Here is a 23,853-nt window from a genome sequence, read left to right on the forward strand (position 1 = left end):
TTCACAAAGGGAAATTTATTGATGGGGTTGCTAAGACTACTTATCGTCACTAGAGTTGACCTCACTGGTACTGCTGCCGTCATAGCTGCTGCGGTCCCACAGCACGTCGTCATCAAAAGTGAGTCCACACTTCGCGAACGACCGCACCACAACATCGCGCGGTACAACCCCCCACGCAGAGAGGACCCACCCGCACACAGTAGCCAGAGAGGCCAAATTTTCTCGCACTGAAGCCGCCACTGCCGCACCACACGTTCACTGACTCCAGACTTGCGTCCCGCTGCGCAGTTGTTAGTTTCCTCAACATGGAGGATAGCAGCCCGTTTGAACGCTGCTGAGAACGAGCGCCGAAAGTTCTTGGCACTCATGACAGGCGCGACGATTCAGCACAACAGCAGAAGTGACAGATGCGCTCGGCCGTCGAAAACGATCGTATCTCAAAGAAAAGCTGTTCCGCCAACTACTAATACCCCCTAAACGACGGCTCTTCCGCCAACTACCAATACCCCCAAACTGCGGCTCTTCCGCCAACTACCAATACCCCCTAAACGGCGGCTCTTCCGTGATCGATGCTCCCACAAGAGCTGTGCGCTCGTGGTGCGCGCAATCAAAATGTATGCAATACAGTAAATTATTACGCTGCGCTTCTACCGTAACCATAAAAATGTAGGTGCAAAGTTGTAACCACGCCGTAGCACCCCTGATTTCTCATTTCTCTTGCCGTTACTAGCGGTACACGGTTCGGTTTCGATTCTAAGTCGACCCCCCAACATTGGATTGCCAAATTTGAAAAAATGGGTCGACCTACAATCGTGTAAATACGGTATTCTCCCCATATGGAGAGACATCAAATTTATATCGCATATTGAATTAGATGCCTCGCTGGTAGGCGCAAATATTGTACAACCCCTCTAATGTTTTTTCCTGGGACCATGAGAAAAAAAAATTGATACCTCCGAAACGTGTATTACACCGAACATGCTGTTCGGTGTGAATGTGCTGTTAGATAAAAAACACATACTATCCATGGCTTGGCCACTAAAGGAATCACATTCGCTGCCCGATAGTGCAGGCTCTGCGGGGATCGCCTAAAAGTCGTGGTTAGAAATATTGGTATTCAGCACAGATTGAGTGACCCTTTCACAAGTGGTACTTTTTAACAATCACTTTCTGGGCAACATCCACTTCCGTGCAGCCAAAGCTCAACCCAGAGTCATCTACGAGTAGGGGTCATTCTTGGCACAGAGCCACGAATGCTGTCTGTTGCCTGTCGATTCGTTCGGTGCTATGAAAGTGAAAGTATCTTCGAAAGGGATGGTCTGAGAATGCAGCCGAAGTTTGTAAACGCGTTGCTGCGGGGGGGTGCACATTCGCTTGCTTGTGACCTTATCGTCTTTATTTCAACCATTGTCTAGCTATCGCTACAGATAGATGAAAATAGCCAATCATGCACTGAATTCCCTGCAACATAGCAGAAGTTGAGCTGCGATAGCTGAATAATTGCAGGTCTCTTAGCAACAGTCATTGTCTGACACTTTCTTAATCAGCACCCTCGTGAGTGCAGACATAAAGGGTGGATTTTGCACCATTTGAAACTGCTTGCCGAAGTTGCTCTAGATCGTGTAATTATTTAAAAGGTGAATGTACAAATGCTAGGTGCATGAAACTCGCAAGGCTTGGCTTGTCCTGTTGTTTTGCGGCAGTCGGTGACTACTACTGGATCGACTAGGCTTTGCTAGTATTGATTTCAAGATGTGGGAACAGCGTGCTGTAAGGTGGTCGCCATTTTTGGCAATTTCTGCCAAGACCGTGGCATGTTCAAAAGCGAACATGGTGGTCGGAAGAGCACAACTTGGGTGTCTAGCGCAGTTGATCTTTCTTTTAATTCACATTATAGACAGTACACTTGATATTTTTCTTTTATATGCAGTCGTAGCATATCGTGCGGGAACGATGTATCTAAAGGGTTTCTAAGAAAGTACGTGGGTATTATACGTGGTATACTTGGGCTTGCTTGGCCGTTTGTTGTTTACATTGACAATCATTGTTCATGGTTTCTGCATAATTTCTTGTCCATTAAACTGCTTGAAATCTTGAATTTGGTGCTTCAAAATAGTTTTATCCCCCCATAACCTGCTCTAAAAACTGCTCCAAATCCTGTTGCTGGTGTTGCCCCCTGGACCTGGCCTACATTACGGCATTGATTTTGCCAGCATGTACAGAAGTATTTGGCGTGCTTGTAGAATGAACCCACTGACATAGGATAGACCTGCGAAATGGGTTCTATTTAGGACCGTGAGCTTGCAAGATGCCATTGAACTAATCATTTAGCAAAGGCTTTGTATCTGCTTGATAAGTATGTGCTTCACGCTGACCCCTTGGCTTTTATAGCAGTGCAGTTGTCGGGCATCAAAGCAACTGTTTTACACAAACTCAGTTGGTCATGTGTAAAGTGGGATGCATCTGCTGTGTAGAAAAGTACATCTGTTCTTGCAAAACCAGTGATCAATAATGCAGGTGCATTTCTGCAGGCTTTTTCGTATGTAACCTTGATAGGACATGCTGTATACCTGCAATATCCAAGCAGTTCTTGCTGCCAATTCACTTGCATCAGCAAATCTGCTTTTTAGGTTTTTTTTTTAATATGTCTGTTCCCCTAGGCATTTTGCGGTTGTGTAGTTAACAAAATATGCACATAGTTTTCATATAGCTGCCTCTTGTTGAATTGCTCTCGCAGTACTTACTGCTGCATCTTAAGTGTGCTTGTACCGAGATGAAATTGTGCATCCGGGCCTGAAGCATGATGTTGATTTACTGCAGAGTTGGTTTAGAGACTTCTCTGATGGACCAACACCTGTACACGAGTATAATCTTTATTTCTTTTTTGTTCACCTGCAGGCAAGAGACCAGCAAAACATGGGACGTGGAAGGGGTCGAGGTAGAGGGGGCTTTGATGGTGGATTTGGGCCACCAGGAGGCCCTGGCATGGGTCGTGGCGGTCGGGGTCGTGGCCCTGGTGGGGATGACGTGCACGAGGTTCAGTACACTGTGCCTGCCAACAAATGTGGCTTGGTCATTGGTAAAGGTGAGTACAGTATAGACCACTTATAACGTAACCGCTTATAGTGCAGGACCGGATATAATACCCTCTTTTCAGACTCCCATTAATTTTCCCATAGCACTGTTATGTATACGTGTATCGCTTATAGTGCAGTTACGGGACACGAAATACCGGTTACAGTGCGGCTGCCTGGAAGTTCGGCAGTCAACCTAGACGGCAAATGCTCCCCTCATACCACAAATACCATGTTTACTTGAATCTAACGCGCACTTTTTTCCCGATAAAACAGGTCCAAAAATTGTTTGTGCGTTAGAACCGAGTACGACCCTAAATCTGCGTTATCGTATAGCCGTCGGCATTTCAAAATGGCTGCCTCGCATGTGCGTCGAGCCTAGCTACTCTCGAGCTTAGCTACTGAAGGCGATAGTCTACCATCTGTCTTCACATTCTCTGCGACTGCTCTATCAGCATGAAGTACCGAGTTCATGATGCCGCATTTAAAAGGAAAGTGATCATGTGTGCAGAGTTGGATGGAAATCAAGCCACATCGCGGGCATTCGGAGAATCCGAAACCTGTGTTGGGAACTGGCACAAACATGATTTTCGCCAGCAAAACAATGCAGGAAGGTTTCAGTGGACCAAAGCAGGACATAATCTGCAACGATCCACATAGGCGATACGATCGCTTTGGCCCTGTCTTGAAAGCAATCTGCGACGGGGAAAGGCCGCCACATGCCGTGTTTTCGCCGCTTATAGATGATAGCACGAAGGTCAATTCGCTCGCCGCGCTTCATCACTCGAGTGTTTTGACAGTTTGTTTCCCCGGTCAACAAGCGAGATGTGTTCATGTTTGCTTGTGCGCGCGTGACACCATGCTTGTTAATTTATTTAGTAAGCGAATACGGAACCTAGAGCATGGTGACAGCGACGGCAGAAATGCACCTGGAGTGTCCTATTATCACAATAAGATAGTTGTTTTGGTTATAGTGCGGATATTTGCGACTCCGGCGACTACGTTAAAAGCGGTCTAAAGTGCGGTTATAAGTGCCTGCTTTCTTTACTATAGGCGTAGCATCTTGGCATGTCAGTTAACTCTTCAGTTACGGTGAGAAAATGTGTGTTTTATAGGTAATAATAATATAGAATAAATAATATTCCAACACATTGCAGCATTGCAAATCCTGAAAATTCACTTGTAATGCAAAAATGATGACAGAAAATGTGATTTTTAGGCTGACGTTTGGTTCCAAAGAGCCGGGTCGCTCCTTATCTGACCTGTAAGGCAGATACAGTTCGGCGTACAACTCGTGCTACAGTAGAACCCCACTGATGTTTTTCATGGGACCGTTAAAAAATTAAAAAAAAAAAGTCAGCTGGGAAACTCAAGTCCCAAGAAACGGAAAAAATTGGAGAAATGAGAGTGGTGAACTTTATTTGAATTCTTATATTTGAAAAAGTCGGTTTCGCCCGAAAGCCGGAGCATAGGTTGCGATAGCAGATTCGTAGACAGGTATACAACGTATAGTAGTTTTATTGTCTGTAATAACTTGTAAACATTTGCTCATTAACTATTTTAATAAGCATAGTGTCAGTGCACACAGGCTAACATGCACACATCACACTTGATGAGCTCGGACACTCGCTGTCAAAATGCTGGCGTGAGGAAGCATGGGAGCACCAGCAATTGATATGACGTGCGTGCTGTCTATCACTTCAACGCAAGCTGAGCGCCGAGAACACACAGTACGCACTAAGCTGCCTAGACTTCGTACAACGCAGATCGCTTTCAAGGCCCCGTGAATGCGTCATGCGCAGTTGATGCCAGAGTACAATGCTGCACACTATACCCCCCGTGCTTCGAGCTTGACGGAAGAAGGCGCACTTCCTCTGCGGTTTTTCTCTCTCTCGCGTGTGCGAGATTTAGCTGGGTTAGTCGGCTCCCCTCGCACGCTTTCACGCGCACATATGGCGCGTGGTGCAGGCGTTATCGCCCTTGGACTTCATGGAACATCTATGTGCCAAAACAATTTTTATGCCCCCAATGCGTAAGACACCATCTTTAGATAGCAAATTCTAATCTCAAAGGCCATGCTTTTGCTGGCGGAAACCGAAAATATGTCATGTGTCGCTTCCTGCATTTTGGGCAGCCACCAAGCCAAGCGACATGAGAAATGGCTGCTCGGGTTGGCGGCGGTGGCAGTTCGCAACGCATGATGCGTGAACAGTCCTGCAGTTGCGACGCAACAATAGGGTTACCAATGCATTGGGTCCTGCAGGAGCTATGCTGGGTCCGGCCGAAAATGACGTAACAGTCAGGAAAACGCAGCACCCTGGAACGTAACAGCGTGGTTCTATTGGGTTTAATGCCTGCTTTTGATAGTTGTGCATTTGCAGCTTGCACAGTCTCGTACCCCAGGCCAGTGATTATTGTTGGCCTTGAGGGCAAGGAATCCTGTGCTACATCAAAATGCAGAGCAATGAGAAGGGTGGCTCCTCCTTAAGGAGTTACCATGGTTGATGCTTTGTACAGTCTGTAAAAAGTGAGCAGTGAGTGGTATTTAGTTACATAAAAAAGTATGCTGATCGTTTTGGTGCCAGTAAATTGTACTAAATGTTTCCAAAGCAGTGGCATGCATGGTGTTCACTGCTTTAAGAATAACCCTAGTGCACATTGATTTGTGTATTGTTGCCCTCAATAATTCATAATGTAAAACTAATGCCAGGGCCTTTGTCTTGTAGCTGAACACTTACTGGTTGAAACAGCATAAGCTTGCCTGTGGGCATGAAGCTGCCGACTGAATTTGTGCAAAAGAAGGCTGTGTGGTGCTAAGCTGAAACATTCTGAATTGCTACTTCAACCATGAAGAAGTTGCAAGCAGAGATTATTTCAATAAAGCACAAAAACAGGCAAGGCTTCTGTAAATGCATTTTATATAATGCTGGTGTTGTAATTTACTGCTAAAATGAGTTTTTAGAACTGCCCAATAATTGGGACAATTGTACCCTGTCCCTGTTTGAAAAATTACTGCATAACTCCATGTCACAGAATGGAATGACACTGGTGTCATTCCATTCTGTGCACTGACCTAGCCTGTTAAATGCCCAAACTTGGAGTGTCTCTGGAGTGCTGGAGTTATTTTGGTTGATGTGGAAAGGCTTGAAAAATAGTAGGGTGCTAAAGGGGAAAAAACGAGAGCAGATCAGTTTGGGGAAGTGAGATTTCATGCAATGAAAGTGTGATTTTGGCAAAGTGCGAAAAGTCTGCGCTGTGTGCCGCAGCTCGCGCAGCCAGGCATGCGCAAGAGAGACAGTAGAGAAGTGCGATAGTGAGCTGCGGCGGTGAAAAAGACCAGTGTTGCTCGACGATGTATTTGACGCAGTAACGTGGGAGTTTCGAACTGCCTTGGCGAATGAGTGCCGAACCCCATGCAAAGTATGTTGTCGGCGCGTAACGGTTTGATATTTTTTGGTTTCGGAGATGAATTTACTTCATTATATTCATTTAAAGAGCAAACAAGGCTTTAAATGCATAAATCTCTGGGGATTTCAAGGGGAATTTCATTTACTTCGTTATATCCCGTTTCGTTATGAGGTTCGAGTATTTTGGGTTAAAGCAGGAGCGTGCAGTGCTGGGTAACAAAATAAGGGGTGCCGTGCATGTCATGCGACTACGCTGCAAAGAATACACATTACAATGAGGCTTCATGGGAATACTGTATGCTTTTGCATTGTCCAGGTGGTGAGGCCATCCGTCAGATCAACCAGCAGTCTGGTGCCCATGTGGAACTGTCAAGGGCACCCCCACCAAACCCCGTGGAGAAAGTCTTCATCATTCGGGGCAATCCTCAGCAGATTGAGCATGCCCAACAGCTTATCAATGAGCGGATAGGTGGGGTAAGTGGAGTCAAGTTGCTCTTATGCAGGAAATAGGTTGGATGCAGTAGCTGTGTGACTTGAGCGTTTTTAGTTATGGGTATCAGAATCCGAGTGCAGCATTGTAATAAAAAAAATTCAGTAGGGGGAACAGCTGTGCTAATTGCACCAAGAGCAGTCCTCTGCACCAAAGAAGGCATAATAACAAAGAACAAAGGTTTTTTAGAGCGCAGCCTTTAGGTGCCCATTCCTATGGCTAGTGCCTTCGGAGTCGGCAGTTTAACTGAGGGAACACGGAGCGAGAGATAAGACGCGAGCCACAAATGGCGGAGACCAATGAGAGCGGCCCCTTTAGCGACATTCTCGCGGGAGGCTGTTCTTATGCAGACCCGCCTGACTGCTCGCTGCGTACTCGCACCTGGTTTCAGTCTGACCGCTCGTTTCGTACTGTTGTCTGGTCGCGTCAGCTCTCGCTTGCACTTGTTTGGTTAGCTTGGTTTGGTCTCACATGTGCTTATTTTAAGTGTCATGGTTTGCAACTGTTCTTTACAATAATTAATCTAAACCGAGGTGTCCTGATGGAAAGGTTTTTGGAGACAGTGTGCCATATACCTCATTCTCCTTGATTTTGGAACGTGGCAATGCCACAACAAAACAGAGCATGCCAATATGATTATGATCATTGGTAACTACATCATTCTCTTCATAAGACACTTTGCGTTAAGGACAAAGAATGCAAACACAGTGCCGACCTGTCGGCAGACGAAGGAAAAAGCACACATCTCGCACCTACAAAGAGGAGGCGATATTTTCATGCTTACACATGACTGCTGCAGCGGCTTGCAGTCAGTTGGTGTGGTCGATCTGTATGGTGCTTTCTGCAGCGGCGATCGCTCTGAGATAGCGCCAGAGTAGTGTGCGTCGTCTGTTAACTGATAACGGCATCAGTAGGTTATGCAGGGAGCGCATCAAAACAAAGCTCTGTGTGAGCGGAGGTGTGTGTTTCTGGCAGCTGCTCAGAATCGCGTCCACGTGTCATTCGTGCAATGCCTCTCGCTGTCTCCCGATGTGCGAGTTCGTTGCGTCGCACTTCCCTCCGTTTGCATCGTGCTGCACGAGAGAGTCTCGGTTAAGGGCAAAGGGCAACTTAGGAATACAAATTGCGCAATTTTTCAACATGAGAAACATGCCCAGAAGCAAAATCTTGATCGTTATATCCGATATGCGGTGAATAACATATTGTTATATTCTATTTTTTTTTCTTAGCCCAGTGGACAAGTTAATACTTAAGTTGATTCGTCGTTTGCAACCAATATACTGTTATATGTGTTATCGTAAGTGGACTGCACTGTTAGATAATTTTCATTTCAAATGCCTCATTGATGCACATATAGCCGGCTCCGTTATATTTATTGACGATTTCAATTAAAATTGCAATCATCTGGTGTATGGATTATGTATACCACTGTGGCCGAAAGTGCTTTTCGCTGTGCCAACTGTTTTTTGGGCTGTGCCAGGATATGTGCCAAATGTTATAGCTATTCCACTGCTGAAAACGGCAAAGCACATGTTAGGCCGGATTTTAAACAGCCATCACAACCAACTGCAAGTTTTGTGCTTGTGAAGTTGTTTGGTGCCATCTTTATAAAATAATTACAAATTTTTGGTAATGCAGTCGAACTGTTGTAGCAGTTTTTGTGCATAAGTTTTGCGCCTACCAGTTTGGGCAGAATTGGGGATGTCATACACTCCCTTGATTCAATCCTGGTAATGGCAACAACAAAGACCCTGTGTTAATCCCTGCTCCAGCCCATCTGGTGACAGATTCATGACAGGGTGACATTGATGCAGCTTCCTCCTTGTGCTTTGCTTCTGTAAAAGTGTTTGTGCGTGAGTGAGTGAGCAGTTTTGTTGCATTAGTTAGCACAACTGCCAACTTGGCAATTTCATCACAAAATATTAGATTTTTCTAACCTATTTACAGTGTCGTAATTACACAAATAACGTATGTATTGCGTAATAAGCGCACTTTTTCCCTGAAAAACCTCTTCTATTCCGTCAGAATAAAGTTGCTGTTGCAGACCTAAAATAAAGTTCATTGCCTGCCTGCATGCCTGCAGAGAGCAGTCACGTGTATTTTCCTATCGTGAGCCTGCGAGGTGCCGTTGTGACAGCACTAGGGGCAAGCATGCAGCATGCGTTAAGCGTAAGTGTTATCGTGGTAGATCTAATTGTTGGGTTCTGAACGACCGTGATATTGTGCAGCCTATTACTGCAGCTATAGCTTCCTTGAAAATCTTCCTAGTAAGGTTCTGAAATGGGCATTTTTGATGGGAGATGTGTGCTCCAACGCATTCACTGTCCCCAAAGCTCTGCTGAGACAAATCGCTGCCGCTAAAGAGGTCGCTATTTGGGTCACCTGGTGAAGTTCGAATTACCTGGTAAAGGCCAAATTTAGGATGAAGACAACAAATTTGGACTCGTAGAAATGCATGTGTTGGCTGAGACCTTCGGCTGTGATCAAATTAATGGAAGTCTCCTGTATTCTTACCTATTTGCATTTCTAGCATTCGATTGTGCTAGTTTAAAACACTCAATTGCAAATCGACTGGGTTCTTGTCATTCTGTCATTTAAAATTTCTACACGTCTTTGCCTATAGGCTTTTGTCTGTCAAGGTACAATTTTTCACCCTCCCCGGGGTTGTGAAATCGTCAGAAAAATTGTGCAGGCCGAAAAAGGAATGCATGCCTTTTACTGCCCCAAAGGGCTCAAATCGCTACAGGCACATCCAAAATTGCCCCTTCCACTTGGGTATCCTTCACCGCAATACTTCGCATCGTCTAACACTGCTGTATTCAAGTGAATCTGACTTTCGGGAACCAGCATGCAATGCGTCGTGCTTTTCGACCCTCGAAGCCATTGGCGAGGACTACAAAGCAGGAGTTGGCAAGTTGGCATCATTGCCAACAGCGGCGAATTGTTCCGATAAAAAACATGCTGTTATGCTACCGCAGCGCAAATTGCGCCGAGAGGCGAACCCTGCTACTTCCTTCTACATTTCAGCAAAATGATAAATTTGCCCCCACCTTTCGCAGAGAGGTTTGCTCAGGCTTTTGAAAACGGGAGTATAGTCCTTAAACACTGTTTCTATGCACCATTGAAAGCAGCTTGGCATGCATGGATCTGCAGCTGCGTTAGCTTTGCAGTGGACTGAGTGAAGCCTGTCTAATTAAGTACGTAACAAAGAGCTTGAGTAGCAAGCTTTAAAATAGCACGTGCCACCAAACGTAAGTGCGTTACGCTTGGTTGCAAACGAAATGTGTTATGTTAACGGAATGGGTGCAGATTGTACTGTAAGCAATGGTGCTGGCGCTGAGCCAGACCCCGTGCACCTTTCCTGTACGAACTATGTAAAACGGTGATCGAAGTTTCGGATGCTGTATGGACACTGACACGTCGGCCATGATCAATTTAGTTTTCCCACAAGGAACCGATTTTCGACGGGTTTTCGGTGAGTCGCTTATCCACCACCTTTGTTGGCGAGGCGATTTCACAGCTTTTTAAAAGCCGTACGGCCGCTACTAAGATTTTGGTCGATCCTGCACCAAACAGCTACTTTCGCCGCTGGATACTGACGAAATGCTGTAGCCAACGTGGTTGCGGGCAGAAGGTCGACTTGTCAAGGTTGCCTCCAATATGTTCGGACCAGTAAACAGCCTCGGGGATAGATCTATACAGCTCTACACCACACCATCCTCTGAAACACGAATGGGCCACGCCAACTGGCGCTGCTCCCCGATTGCTGGCCTCTCGTACTGCACAGTCGCTCGTGCTCGTCATTGTTGGTTGTGTCGAAGCCATTCCGGGCTGTGGTTTCTCAACCTCGGTTGACTTGCTGCTGAAACGGAAGATGGCTGACATTGGCAATGCACGACGACGTTGTCAGTGGAAAAAAAAAAAAGCAACCCGATAAGGCAATCATCGCGAACGCTTGCATTGGGTAGCGACGGCGACAACGGCAGCAATGACGCGGTAGGGCAGGCTGCCTCAACATTGCTCTCGCAGGTGTTTCTGCAGATTCAGTACTTCCGGGGCTTCGTTGTCGCGAGGAACCTTTACTAACGACAGGATGTCAGCAAGGTTCGTGTAAAGTAAGCAAAGCTGAAGGACGTGAGGTTTTCTCGTACAAGCCAGTGCGCAGTACTTATCGGGATGCTTGTGGCGATCTCGCCCCAGCGTTTCTTTTAAATTTCTCAAGCTGAGAAGCTGCTGCTGCAACCTTCTCTCATTTTCTTAAACGGCACATTTCGAGGCCACCAAAGCGATGCCTCGGCGGTGCTCGCATGTCACTTGCGACACGTGACCTGGCTTTGCAGTTATAGCAGTGCCATTCCTAAACGCCGACAGCTGCGGCATGTTACGTGCGATCGGAGCGTGCAGGAAGGGCAGACTTAAACAGTTAAACGAGTCAACACAATCAGCAGCCGGGTGGAGGAAGGTGTCTCGCAACATCCCTCTATTTTCATTTTTTTTTTCATGCAACCCGGTTATAACAATTATCTGTTATAACAATGGAATTTTCGTGGCACTTGAATATTGTTATAAGTCGGTTCGACTGTAAGAGCTTGCAATCGCTTTCATAAACCTGCTCCAAAATGCACTTTTGGCTGCTCCGAAATGGCATGAGCCAGTGGCGTCACTGAAGACGGCACCGACCAGAAAGACGCTTGTAAGCAAATTTTGAAGTAGCTAGGCCAAGCATTGCTGAGGTTGTGGCTACTGCTGCAAGCGGATCTGTTCTAGAGCACACATTCGAAACGGCAAGATTATCAAAATGGTGGAGGTTGCGCCGTGGCTTCGGTTGATACCGTTTCGTACCTACTATCACGGCAAAAAGTCTGAGAAATCGGACAGTGAAGGTTTTTTTTTTGTCCGAAATTTCAGGCTTACTTTTGCATTCTCTGTGAGGTATGTGGCAGTGCCCGAGCAAATTGGGCATGTCCGAAAAATTGGGCATCCAGAAAATCGGTCCTTAACTGTTATGGAAATGTGACAGCAAGATGCATTGCTTGACTTATACAGAATTTTGTGCAGTCCTCAAAGTGATCAGTGCGCATAAATTTGCATAATGGTTTCTCTCTACAGCCTCCCCCAGGCGCGGCCAATGGACAGGGTCCCCCTAATTACCCGACCCAGTACCCACAGCCTTAGTAAGTACTCTGCACGCATACTTTGGGTGTAAATGAAGTAGGACTTTGTGTACTGAGATTGTGTTCCCATTGTTATTTTTCTTTCAGCCAACAGCCTCCGCCTCCCAACCAGCCATATGCCCCACAGGGCTGGGGAAATGCTTATCAGCACTGGCAGAACCAGAGTGCACCACCGAATGACCCCTGTGAGTACTTGCCATCTCTAACACTCAAATGTAATGAGAGATGAACGGAACAAATCGTACCTTTATTCAAGAGATCACAATTCAGAAGCAAGTTCTTATTGAGAACTTGCGAACTTGCTTAGTTATTGAGATGACTTCGCTATTTCTCGAGATAACTTTATTTCCTGATGAAATCTGATAAAACTGCATATGCTCATTCAGTTTTTTGTGTTGATTTTAAATGTTCAATTATATATTTGAATATACATAATAATTACCTTCTATTGTTTGCTGAAACAATTAAAATTGACCTGCTAAAGCAAAAGTTGTAAACAAAATATAGTTGGATACTACAGTGCATAAGGATAGCAACGCTACAAACGGATTCTTCTTGATACTTCCATAACTGTTTCAGAGTAATGCATTGAGGACATTTTATTGAGCAGAATTTTTTTCCCTCAATGTTTCTGGGGATTCTTGGGAGCTTAAAAAAAACACGATGGAAGGCTCTCGAGCAGGGGTTCTCAAGCATGTTCGTTCCAGGGAACCCTGCTAAGCTCCATGAAGCGCCAAGGACCCCCCCCCCCCCCCTCGAATTAACCGAATTCATATGTCCCAATTAACCAAATGTCGAATTATTGATGGTATCAAGGAAACAATAAACAAATGCATAACTACGTCAACACGCTTTTATTTACTCAATGAATCAGCAAATCCTGTTTATATTTATTTAGCACAAGACTATTGCGGAAGCTGAAATTCTTGCCATCTCATGACTGATTAGCGCTAGCAGCTGCGAAGGCCTCGCGCGCGTACATCCCGATTATTTTTTAGCCAGTCAGCTGCTCGCCAACAAATTGTCCGAATATCGCGATGTAGCCGGGGCTCTTAATCTTCGACAGCTTTGCACTGAGTCAAAGCAAAACTACTACTTGCCGCAACCGCTGCAGACGAAACCGCGGCCGCTATCGACGCGATCATGGGCGGCGACCTTGCGGTTCAGAAGGCAGGCGGCCAACGCACGCACAAAGTCAAAACGAAACTACCGTTGACTGCAATTGCGGACGAAACCGCGGCCGCTATTGACGCGATCATGGACGGCGACCTTGCGGTTCAGAAGGCAGGCGGCTGACACACGCACCAAGTCAAAACGAAACTACCGTTCGCTGCAAAAAGTGCGGATGAAACCGCGGCTGCTATCGACGCGATCATGGGCGGCGACCTTGCGGTTGCAGAAGGCAGGCGGCCGATGCTCGCACCAAGTCAAAACGAAACTACCGTTCGCTGCAAGAAGTGCGGACGAAACCGCGGCCGCTATCGACGCGATCATGGGCTGCGACCTTGCGGTTGCAAAAGGCAGGCGGCCGACGCACGCACCAAGTCAAAACGAAACTACCGTTCGCTGCAAGTGTGGACGAAACCGCGGTCGCTATCGATGCTTCCATGGTTGGCGACTACGGAGCTGTGAAGGCACACAGCCGACGCGCGCACCGAGCGAAAACGAAAGCACTGTTTGCCTAAACCGCTGCGGACGAAACTGTGGTGGTTATCGACGCGATCATGGATGGCAACTATGTACTTATGAAGGCACGCGGCATGCCGCCAACGCGGTGTTACGCGCGGTGATAAACGCATGATAAAAGCAAGAATAAAGTCTTTAAGGGCGCAATTAGGCACGAAGCGCTCCGGTGTTGCTGTCAATCACGTGCCGCGCACGTTTGTCACTGAGGACCATGGCGATGCGGACTGCGCCGCTTCGTTTCGGTTGGACGCTAGTGCCGTTCTTGCTCTTCTGCGGCGCGTATTTGCTATGCTATTTCTTCATTTTTTTCAGTGCGCACGCTGTCGGCACCTACGCTATCTACAAATAGAAGAAATGCGCATGTTGGTAAATTACAGCCTCCGAGATTTAAGTGTGAAAGCTAAGGTGTAATGCCCGTTTTCGGAGGTTGGGTGGCTACCAGCGGCTTCCGAATTTATTACGCAGTTCGTGCGTTGCCGCGAGTGCTTTTTGACACTCGGGCGTGAGTAATGGAGGTTCTGTGGATCGAGCGCACCTCATTTTCGCCGTTTTAGCCACTTGGTTAGTGCGGGACCACGGAAAATTTATCAGTGGGTCCCGGAACCACGAGCAGGGGCCTGCGGAACCCACTTTGAGAACCCATGCTCTCGAGTATTGACTGCATAGCGAAATGCATGCTGAAGGCCGTGACATTCGTGCTTTTATTTTTTCGCAGCAAATTTTTTTGGGGGTCAGTGTTTGTTACCTTCCCATCAAGCACACTTTCGGGGTGGATGAATAGCCGCATTATAAATTTAAAACAAGTTGAGATAAAAATGCGAGACTTTCACGACCTGCACTGTAGCTCAAGGAAATAAGCTCCAGAAACTGCAAACCCCCCCCCCCCCCCCCCAAAAAAAAAGTTTTGAGAAAACGGCTTTCAAAGTTTCAACTCTTCAGTTCTCTAAAAAGCACCAAATTTGTAGTCTTCGGTGTGTTTTGTGATGTGGGGCTTCTTGGAAATGTGGCCTCTGGTCTGGTTGTGTAACCGACAAAATTTTACTTTCATTAGACATTTGGTTAATTCGGAAATTTTTTCGGCCCTCTGAAATCTGAATTAAGGTGTTACTCGATTTGTCCACATTTTTGGTATCCCCTATGGAGGATGGAATGTAGCATGTTCATGCCTACCAGTCTGGGCAGAATCGGGGATGTCACTACATCTTCGTATTCAATCCTGGTTCAGGCAACACAAAAAAGCCCTGTTTTAATCCCTGCTCCAGCCAATCTGGTGACAGATTCATGACAGGGCGACAATGTTTTTTTTTTTTTTTTGCTGTAATGCATGTAGCTGTGCTGGTGTCATTCTGGTGTCAAGCATGTTTTACACACTTAGTAAATTATATGGACTGTTTGAATTTGGTATCTGAAAATTGGCGTAAAACTAGTGGTGTGTGAACGCTGAATAGCATATTTGGAATTGAATATTGGAAAATAAACACAGTTAAATGCTTCCAAATTTTGTGCAAGCTAAATCAGGCATTGCACTTTGTTAGGAGCCTACTCTCGATAGTGTAACAAGAGCATTGCTATCATTAACTTAAAGGGAGACATGGCTCTTAGAGCTGAAAATTTGCCCAAAAAATTGAGTTTTCAGAATTCTTTTTCGTGTTCCTCCTACTATCCCGCACCTGCCTGCAACTTTTCAAAGATTTGTTAGCACACCCAGAGCCCTTTAAATTGTGGACAAATTGCGCTTATTTCGGCTGCCTGTAACCTGTGAAAGGTTCGCTCCACCGCAGCCATTCTGGTATCGTTGAAAAGATAGCGCGCTTGGTTTCTTTATAGCTCAGTAAGCAACCCTGTGCTCGCCGCCTTCACAAATAAAACGGGGAAAAAAAATGTGTGCATAGAAAGTCATCATTGGCCAGTTAAGATCATGTGCTTAAGATGGCGTCATCATCTTGGCTTAGGGCATTGAATCTGAAAATCTGGCTTGTTGAAGCGCCATTTTGTCTTTGGTTGGGACCGCACGACGGCAAACATGCCTGGAGGACCAAAAAGGTTCCATACTGTATATCAGTTCTGCTGAAAGCGAGCGAAAAATAAGAAACGTGCTAAGGGCATGACATCGCGGGACCCTGCAACGGATCGACAACCGACTTTCGTCGCTAAGGCACCCGACAATGGTGATGGAGGTGATTGTGGTCTGCTAGACAACGGCACGACATTGCGCGGTGCTGGGGCATCTGACAACGGCGGTGCAGGTGACAGTGGTCCGCTAGATAAGGGTAGGACATAACGTGGCCCAACGGGTCAGCAAGCGACTTGTGACGATTCAGGTGATAGTTATTTGCAAGAGAAGGAATGGCATCCTTCGTGCCGACTCCGGCGGTGTGAGAGTTGACATTAGAACAGTCACGAGCAGCAAAATAGCTGAAGTGAGTGCCTATGAGCAAGTCACGTTTGATAGACTTGAGTCGACGCCGGGGACAGCGTGAAAGACTGTGGTTTTCACTTAAACAAGCGATGCCCAAATCAGTCTAGAACATTCATTCGTGTTGCGCTGAAAACTGATTATCAGTTTGATGTTCGTAGCTTTCATAACAACCTGCATTGTAGAGAGAAATTACCTACAAATTAGTCCATACAAAAAGCATGAATTGCCTGTGTTTTGAAAAGTACTTGTTGCACGGGAAAACCAATTGCATACTGTATTTAATCTAATGTGCACTTTTTTCTGATAAAACAGGTCCAAAAGTTGTGCGCGCGTTAGAATCGAGTGCGACCCTAAGTCTGTGTTACCATAACCATCGGCATTTCAAAATGGCTGCCTCGTACGTGCTTCGAGCGTAGCTAGCCACCATAGCGAAGCTGCCGTAGCTCCTTCCATGTGCTGCAGTGTGTGTGCTTAGGCATTAGTCCACCGTCTGTGTTCCCGTCTTCTGCGTTTGCTGTATTAGCTTGAAGTGCCAAGTTCATCATAATGTCGCATTTAAAAGAAAAGGGATCATGTGAGCGAAGACGGACGGAAATTGGGCCACCTCACGGGTGTTCGGTGAATCCGAAACTTGCGTGCAGGACTGGCGCAAACAGAAGGAGAGGATTTTCGCCAGCAAAGCAACACGGAAGGGTTTCAGTAGACTGAAACAGGACGTATTCTGCGACGATCCACTCCGGTGATGCTAGCACGAAGGTCAAGTCGCTCGCTGTGCTTCGTCACTCCAGCGTTTTGACTGCGAATTTCCGCGGTCAACGTAATAGATGTGTATGTTTGCTTGTGCGCACGTGACACCGTGCTTGTTAATTTAGTAAGTGAATGTTTACCAAGTTTATACGGCCGATAAAACTGCTTTGCTTGCTTCGTATAGCTGTCTACCAATTTGCTATCACAATCGATGCTTCACCTTTCGGGTGAAACTGCAACTTTCTTTTATGCATTGCAACTTTAGTGCATCGGGAGTTAATACGGTATTTGAAATTAGCTTGTCAAAATACATAAGTTATGGAAGTTCGATAAATTGTCAATAAGTTAAAAAATTTAAGGGGTGCCCCCTCCTTTAAGTAACTATCAGTAATGTAGCTTTAAAAACTTATTCACAAGTGGCCGAAAATAAGTGAACCCACTGTTCATTTCAGCCAAAGCAGCCGCCGATGCCAATGCAGCGGCCTGGGCTGCATACTATGCACAATACTATGGGCAGCAGGGTGGCCAGCCTCCACAGACGCCCCAGCCTCCGCAAGGAGCCACTGCTCCGGCAATCCCCAATCAAGCAGCCCCCCAGCAGCAACAGCAACAGCAGCCTCCACAAGCAGGGGCACCTGCAGGTTGGTCCTTTTTTGTGTATGCACATACCTACCAACTCTTGATTTATCTGGGAAGCTCCCGAATTTCAGCCGATTCTCCAGATTGTTCGGAGGCCATAAATTTTCAGAAAAAAACTGCCCCAAACCCACTAGCACACCATACAGCACAGCTGCATCATTATTAGTATTATTTAGTAGTATTTATTAGTATTTGTTAGGTAACTCGCTGAAATCAGATTTAAATCCATGGTTTTGTGTTGACGAAGTGTAATGGTAAAGCATATTAAGTCTCGGGGCGACTGTCACGGAATAAAGTACCAGTTTCTTGAATAGATGCGCGTATGTGCCATATCCGGTCAAAGTACGAGCGCCAAGACATCCAATACAGTCGGATCTCGAGAACTAGAAGGGGCCTGAAAATTTGTTCGATTCAAAGGAAGTTCAAATTAAAGGAAGGAGGAATTTTTGAAGTATTCGAGCACCATAGCACAATGCACGAACGGTGCGAGTCATGAAATATCGCGGCACGCAAGCGCACATCGAGTGCAACCGCCCACGCCAGCCAATGCTCGGTTGCGCCGCCGGTACAGCTGGCCCGGTGCAAACTAGCCCGCTCCTTTAAGTTTCGTTTTCTGCCGTTATTGGGAAGCGAGCGTCGGCAGTTTCGTTGGCCGGACTGGGCCTCTGCCGCTGCATTAAGGGGTCTCTCCTATGCTTTTGCTCTGTGGCGGCGGTGTCGGAGCAATGCCAGTCGGAGGCACCGCCGCGTTGTTTGGCGCGCTGCTAAGAGCAATGTCAGTCCGAGGTATGTTTGAATTAACCGTAGCAAATGCTTTCGCGTTCGAATTATCGAGCATTTTTGCCTATTGAAATGCACATAACTAACGGCAGTTCGAATTAAGCGTGTTCGAATTAACGACATTCGACTGTACCTGTACAGGTAACCATTCAGAGCCGTTTTTGTTTTTAATGTTGCTATGCCCCCCCCCACCTTCTCAAAAAATTTTTTTGTCTGGAGTCCTTTAACTTAGGTTGTCTATAGGCACCGGGCACGGAATGAATTTGGACCGGTGGCGCCTTCATGCGGTGGTGCCGCGAATGTAATGGCATGTGGCAGCTGGGCTGCGCGCAGCAGGCGTGCTGTGAAACCAAGTCTGATCAAACATGTTGCGTTTTTGGGTACATCAACAGTTACTGATGTAATAGTTCAGCGGAACAATTACTGAAACATGACTGAGGGTCGTAATAGGTAATGAAGCATAACTGTATTTGGTCATTTTTTGCATTCTCGACCGTGAATGTTGGCACTGGTGAAAATTGTACGAAACGGGATCATATCAATGAGTTTCTGAGTGTTCTCTGCACTTAACCATAACCTTCCAGCAGCATTGCAGAGCTGGGAGGTGTTGACGAAGTGCTATAATAATAAGCTGGAGGATTTCGCTGACGCCCCAAGGGTCCCTTTGGTGCCCCATGAAGGGAGTTAGATAGTACCCATCCAGACATAAATCTGGCTTTTTCAAGCATTGCAAATGATCTCACTGCTCATTTTGCAAAGTTTGCAGTCCTTGGAAATTACCCTTTGCCGTGCAGCACTAAAATGTTCATGAGAAGTAAGGTTTGAATGTATAGTACCAGCCCCTGAATGTTAGAATTAAAGAAACTGATTTCTGAATGTCAAAAGAAGCCACACTGTATTCACTTATTTTTGCGCTCTCAAAGGGCAGAAAAGAGTACGAAAAGCACGAAATACAGAAAAGGCTACCAAGTGAACGCCACTGATCTGGATGGGGCAGCCACGGTGAACGCATGAGTGGAATCATGAAGTGACAGGTGGGGACATGACGGGTTGCAAGGCACTTTAAAAAAAGGCCAACAGCTGCATGATACTGTTAAAAAAAAAAAAGTAAAGGTAACGACCTCACTGGCAGAGGACTGCTGTCCCGGCAGGTTTTAGGTGCTGTAAGGCTTTCTTGCAATGATTCTGACAACAAAGCTTTGGGCTGTGTTTTATCAGCTTTTATTTTCAGGCGATCGCCGTCACTCAGCCTTTTGCCATTTAACAATTAATAACGGTCGAATGGTTATGCTTTTTGCGTATTAAATTTTTTAATCTACTTCCGTTAATTTGACCCTCAATGGAGCGACATAATTGATCGAATTATATCCGGCTGTTAGAATCAAACAAGATGTAGCAAAAAAAAAAACAACAAAAACATCGAAACCTAGCTGATCATTTGGCAATAGTTTTAATGTGTTCGGTAAATGCAAGTGGACTAACGCAGCTCAACCTGCTGGCGGAGAGCACAACCAGAGAGCTAATATTGCCGTAACCGCGTGTATTCTACTTTGCTGCTGGTGCAAATTTTTGGCAGCAGCGTAATAGTATTGCTGAGCAGCTGCGGTGAAGCATATAGCTCCAACCTGCTCAAGTCCATTTTACTGCCTCACAATGCGTTTCTGGCTGCTCTGAAAGCTACCCCGTTGTGGCATGGGCCAGTAGCAATCTTTGATTTGTTTCATGGACGGGTTTGTTTTCCTTTTTTTTTTCTCCAAAATACAGAAGGGCTTTCCCAACTCTATGGCAGGTAAATTATTGCAAAGCCAATCTGTGCAACAGACAACTCCTGCGTATCACATGACTCAGTCATGTGATACGCATGACTGAGTATGCATATCATCACATGACTGAGTCATGTGATGATATCATATATGATGATATATCACATGACTCAGTCATGTGATGTAATCATATGTCAGGTTCGGTGTGATTTGCCAGTGATCAGAGTTTGAAATATGAAGATTCTTGCTCTCAGTGCATGCTGACTTGTAACTGATGTCTCTTGTTTGGTGCCTTCTGTTTGGTGAACAGGTGCACAACCTGACTACAGCCAAGCCTGGATAGAGTACTACAGGTCCTTAGGGATGTTCCGAGAAGCAGAGATGATTGAGCAGCAAACACGGGGTAACCAAAACCAGCAGGTGAGGACGACGACTCTAGTGGCGACGCTGCTTGCTGCTGTTCCCTTGGCTGCATTGACAGTGCCCATATCATCTGCTGCCAACACTTTACCCCTAGTTTGTGATCATGCATTATTGGGATGTGTTGCACCCTTTGCATGTCCTGCACCGCTAAGTGGCAGATGTGATGCAATATTCAAATAGCCTCATGCTGCTTTAGAAGTGCAGATTATTCAGCCATACTTGTAGAATGGTTTAATGAGTGCACTTGTAATGCATGTGCTTCGGTGCAATTTGGCTCTGCATGCTTTCATGTGGTGGTAGTGTGGTTCACGGATGCTGCTGCTTTACTTGTGATTCTTGTGGCCTGCTCTGCCCTCAATTTAAGACTCTGCATATCTGTCCTTTGTTTTCCCCCTCTCTAGAAGACTACTGAACCGTTGAATAAGGCAAGTATTTCTTTGTGCTGCATGCATTTCTGTGTGATTTAGGAAGCAAGGGTAGTGTTTTGTTAAGAGCAGTTTGATTGCCAAACTGGTAATGACGAGTCCAGCCGTTGCAAACCACCTCTGCCATCCAAACTTGATAGCATATGGTTTGCTCAAACAAAGTGGCTTAGGAGACTGGGTACTTATAATAGTCGCTGAAAATTTGCTGTAGAAAAAAAAATGTGTCTATATACTGCTGCAAGATTTTTCTAGTGTATGATTATATAGTACAAAATTTTCAACTTTAAAGGGCCCCTGCAGCAGTGCACTTCTCTAGTGAGACTGTAATGTCTGAATAGGCGATGCTTGTATTCTTGTAATTTAAGCAGGGAGCATACAGTTGTGTGTGATCACCTACTCTCTCCTGCAAAGGAGCTGCACTTCTGCAGCTCCTTTTGTGGTACTAGCTGTATCATATTTATGGGCAGAAATATGATTGGCTGCCACCGCACCACTGAAATTGCAGGGCACACTCCTGTCTTCATGCAATAACTGCATAGTGTACTGGAATGATATAAGCTCCTCTGTTCTCTTCTTAAGTCGGTGGCTTTTCTTGAAGGGTTTCCTCTTGTGTGCATGTGTGTGTAGCATGTTTACACAGGGCTCCTGTGTTCTCTGCACAGTGCCTTCTTCTGCATGCAGTAAACAGTATATGCCTGTCTCTTGCACTGCTAAACATGTATTGTGGGCACCCCTTTTTTTGTTATGATGCTTTGCTGCTAGTGTGCAGGAGGGCTTCGCCACAGCAATGCCTGCTTCACCGGTTTTGGTGTGTTCTCTGTTTTCGGTGAGCAATGTTGATGGCTGCATGAAGCCATCACCTGTGATTTTTGGCCCAGTGATGCTACCGCTGCACCGAGAGTACATCCTGCTACATTTCAGCAATATTTCAGAATTCTGCGCCCACTCTGCCCTGAAAGGGTTGCGTGGGCTTTCAAAAGCGGAACTATGCCCTCAAGCGCTGTTATACCGCACAATCTAAATTTGCCCTGCATGGAATAGGGGCTGCGTTAGTTCTGCGGTGAATGAAATCCAGGGATCGAAATTTCGTGGGTTGCTGTCTATATTCAGTACCTTCCACCCCAGCGCGTGCGAGTTGCTTAGGCAACGGGACAACCGCGCTTTTCAGCTGGCACTAAGCGATTGCTGTGACGCCGAGCGAAACCACGCACTCGTGTATGGCCAATTCAAAATGGGAACAGGTGTTTCGGATGCTGTATAGCGTCGTCATTTTTTTTTTTTGCCCCGAACATAACGTGCACATTGGCGCGGACATGGCGGCCGTGAACAATTTTAAATGCGCAAGTTTTTCTATATACAGTAAAATCTCGGTGATACGAATCTCGCAGGGTTTTGTGAAATATTCGTATCAGAAGATACACAAAATCAGGAAAATAAATTTATTTTTAGCAGAAAAAATTCGCAATAGTGGAACCCCGTTGATATGTCCCTCGCTACAGCGTTATCCCAGCGGCTATGTCGAGTTTTTGTGGCCCCGACTTGTATCCAATTCACTTCCATGTGTTGAGTTCCCCTTGATATGTTGCCAATCTAATTTTCCTGCATCCTACGCTGCGTTTGAATGTACATGGCAGTCACATAAATTTAGCGGTGCAGCCAGCTTGTGCGTTGCAACAAGCGACCGGCACTTTGGCTGTGCAGGTGCCGTATCTTGAAAGTGCAAAACGATCTGCGATGTTGACAAAGTGCGCCTAGTGCCGGATAGCATAGTATGCATTGCGCTTTCAACGTTTAGTTCACGTTGAAGCGGGAGACAGCCGCCGCGATTCTTTACTCCAACGTTTTTACAGCGAGCTCCTGCGGTCATTGAGCGAGATCGGTTCATGTTTACCTTTGTGCAGGAATGTTTACTAAGTTAGCGTATGTTTATATGAAACTACTATTCTTACTTCGTACAGCTGTCTACTAATTTGCTATCACAATTGTATCTTTACCTTTCAGGCTAAACTGCGGCATTTTTTTTCCCCCGTGGTCCCATGAAAAATGTTTCAACGGGGTTCTACTAACCGTGTGCATTTTCTTCTTACCCAAATCTTCAATAATCGCCTTCTGGAAGGCGTCAAAGTACGTGCACATGATCTCGCGAATGTTTTCGAACGCCACTGAACGCCTCAGCATGTCAAGTGCAGAGAGCATTTTGGCCGTCATGGTTGCTGCCGCGGTCGTCATTGCTGCAGCGGTCCGAGTCTTCTTTCTCGGTTAAACCATCAGCTAGGCTGTGGTGCGGTCCGGTCTGCAAGACTTGGGAGACCATTAAGAGCAACCGCGTGACATTGCCGGTTGCTTTGCGACTATATATCCCGCTAAGCTGGTTTCTGTGCCGGTCGCTCCACAGGTGCGGCAACACGTTCGTAACAGCCAATGTTTTTCGTATTAAGAGCAATGTATTTCCCCCTGGGTATGTTACGAATTCCTACCAGCCGTGATCGTATCACCGGGGTTTTACTGTATATCAGGGGTTCTCAAGCATGTTCGTTCCAGGGAACCCTGCTAAGCTCCATGAAGTGTCAAGGAACCTCCCTCGAATTAGCCCAATTAAAATGTCGTAATTAACCAAATGTCGAATTATCGAGGGTATCAAGAAAACAAATGCTTGACTACGTCAAAACGCTTTTATTTACTCAATGAATCAGCCAATCCTGTTTATATTTATTTAGCACAAGACCAGTGCGGAAGCTGAAATTCTAGTCATCTTATGACTGATTAGCGCTAGCAGCGGCGAAGGCCTCGCGCGCGTACATCCCGATTATTTTTTAGCCAGTCAGC

At 46.0% G+C, this 23,853-nt stretch overlaps 1 protein-coding gene across 4 annotated transcripts in view; it reads left to right on the forward strand.

Moving 5' to 3' along the window:
- Nucleotides 1–23,853, forward strand: part of LOC119437151 (far upstream element-binding protein 1-like) — a 70,873-nt gene that overhangs the window by 38,264 nt on the left and 8,756 nt on the right. For 3 of the 4 annotated variants that reach the window (XM_037704222.2, XM_037704227.2, XM_049660321.1), the window contains 7 exons: nucleotides 2,899–3,085; nucleotides 6,798–6,955; nucleotides 12,081–12,145; nucleotides 12,233–12,330; nucleotides 17,450–17,638; nucleotides 20,490–20,599; nucleotides 21,004–21,027. In XM_037704222.2, the coding sequence (XP_037560150.1) occupies nucleotides 2,899–3,085; nucleotides 6,798–6,955; nucleotides 12,081–12,145; nucleotides 12,233–12,330; nucleotides 17,450–17,638; nucleotides 20,490–20,599; nucleotides 21,004–21,027 (831 nt within the window). The remainder of the gene's footprint in view (nucleotides 1–2,898; nucleotides 3,086–6,797; nucleotides 6,956–12,080; nucleotides 12,146–12,232; nucleotides 12,331–17,449; nucleotides 17,639–20,489; nucleotides 20,600–21,003; nucleotides 21,028–23,853) is intronic. The other variant, XM_049660324.1, reaches the window with a different exon arrangement.

This window comes from Dermacentor silvarum, chromosome 1, assembly GCF_013339745.2.
Source record: "Dermacentor silvarum isolate Dsil-2018 chromosome 1, BIME_Dsil_1.4, whole genome shotgun sequence".
In the NCBI taxonomy this organism is placed as follows: domain Eukaryota; kingdom Metazoa; phylum Arthropoda; class Arachnida; order Ixodida; family Ixodidae; genus Dermacentor; species Dermacentor silvarum.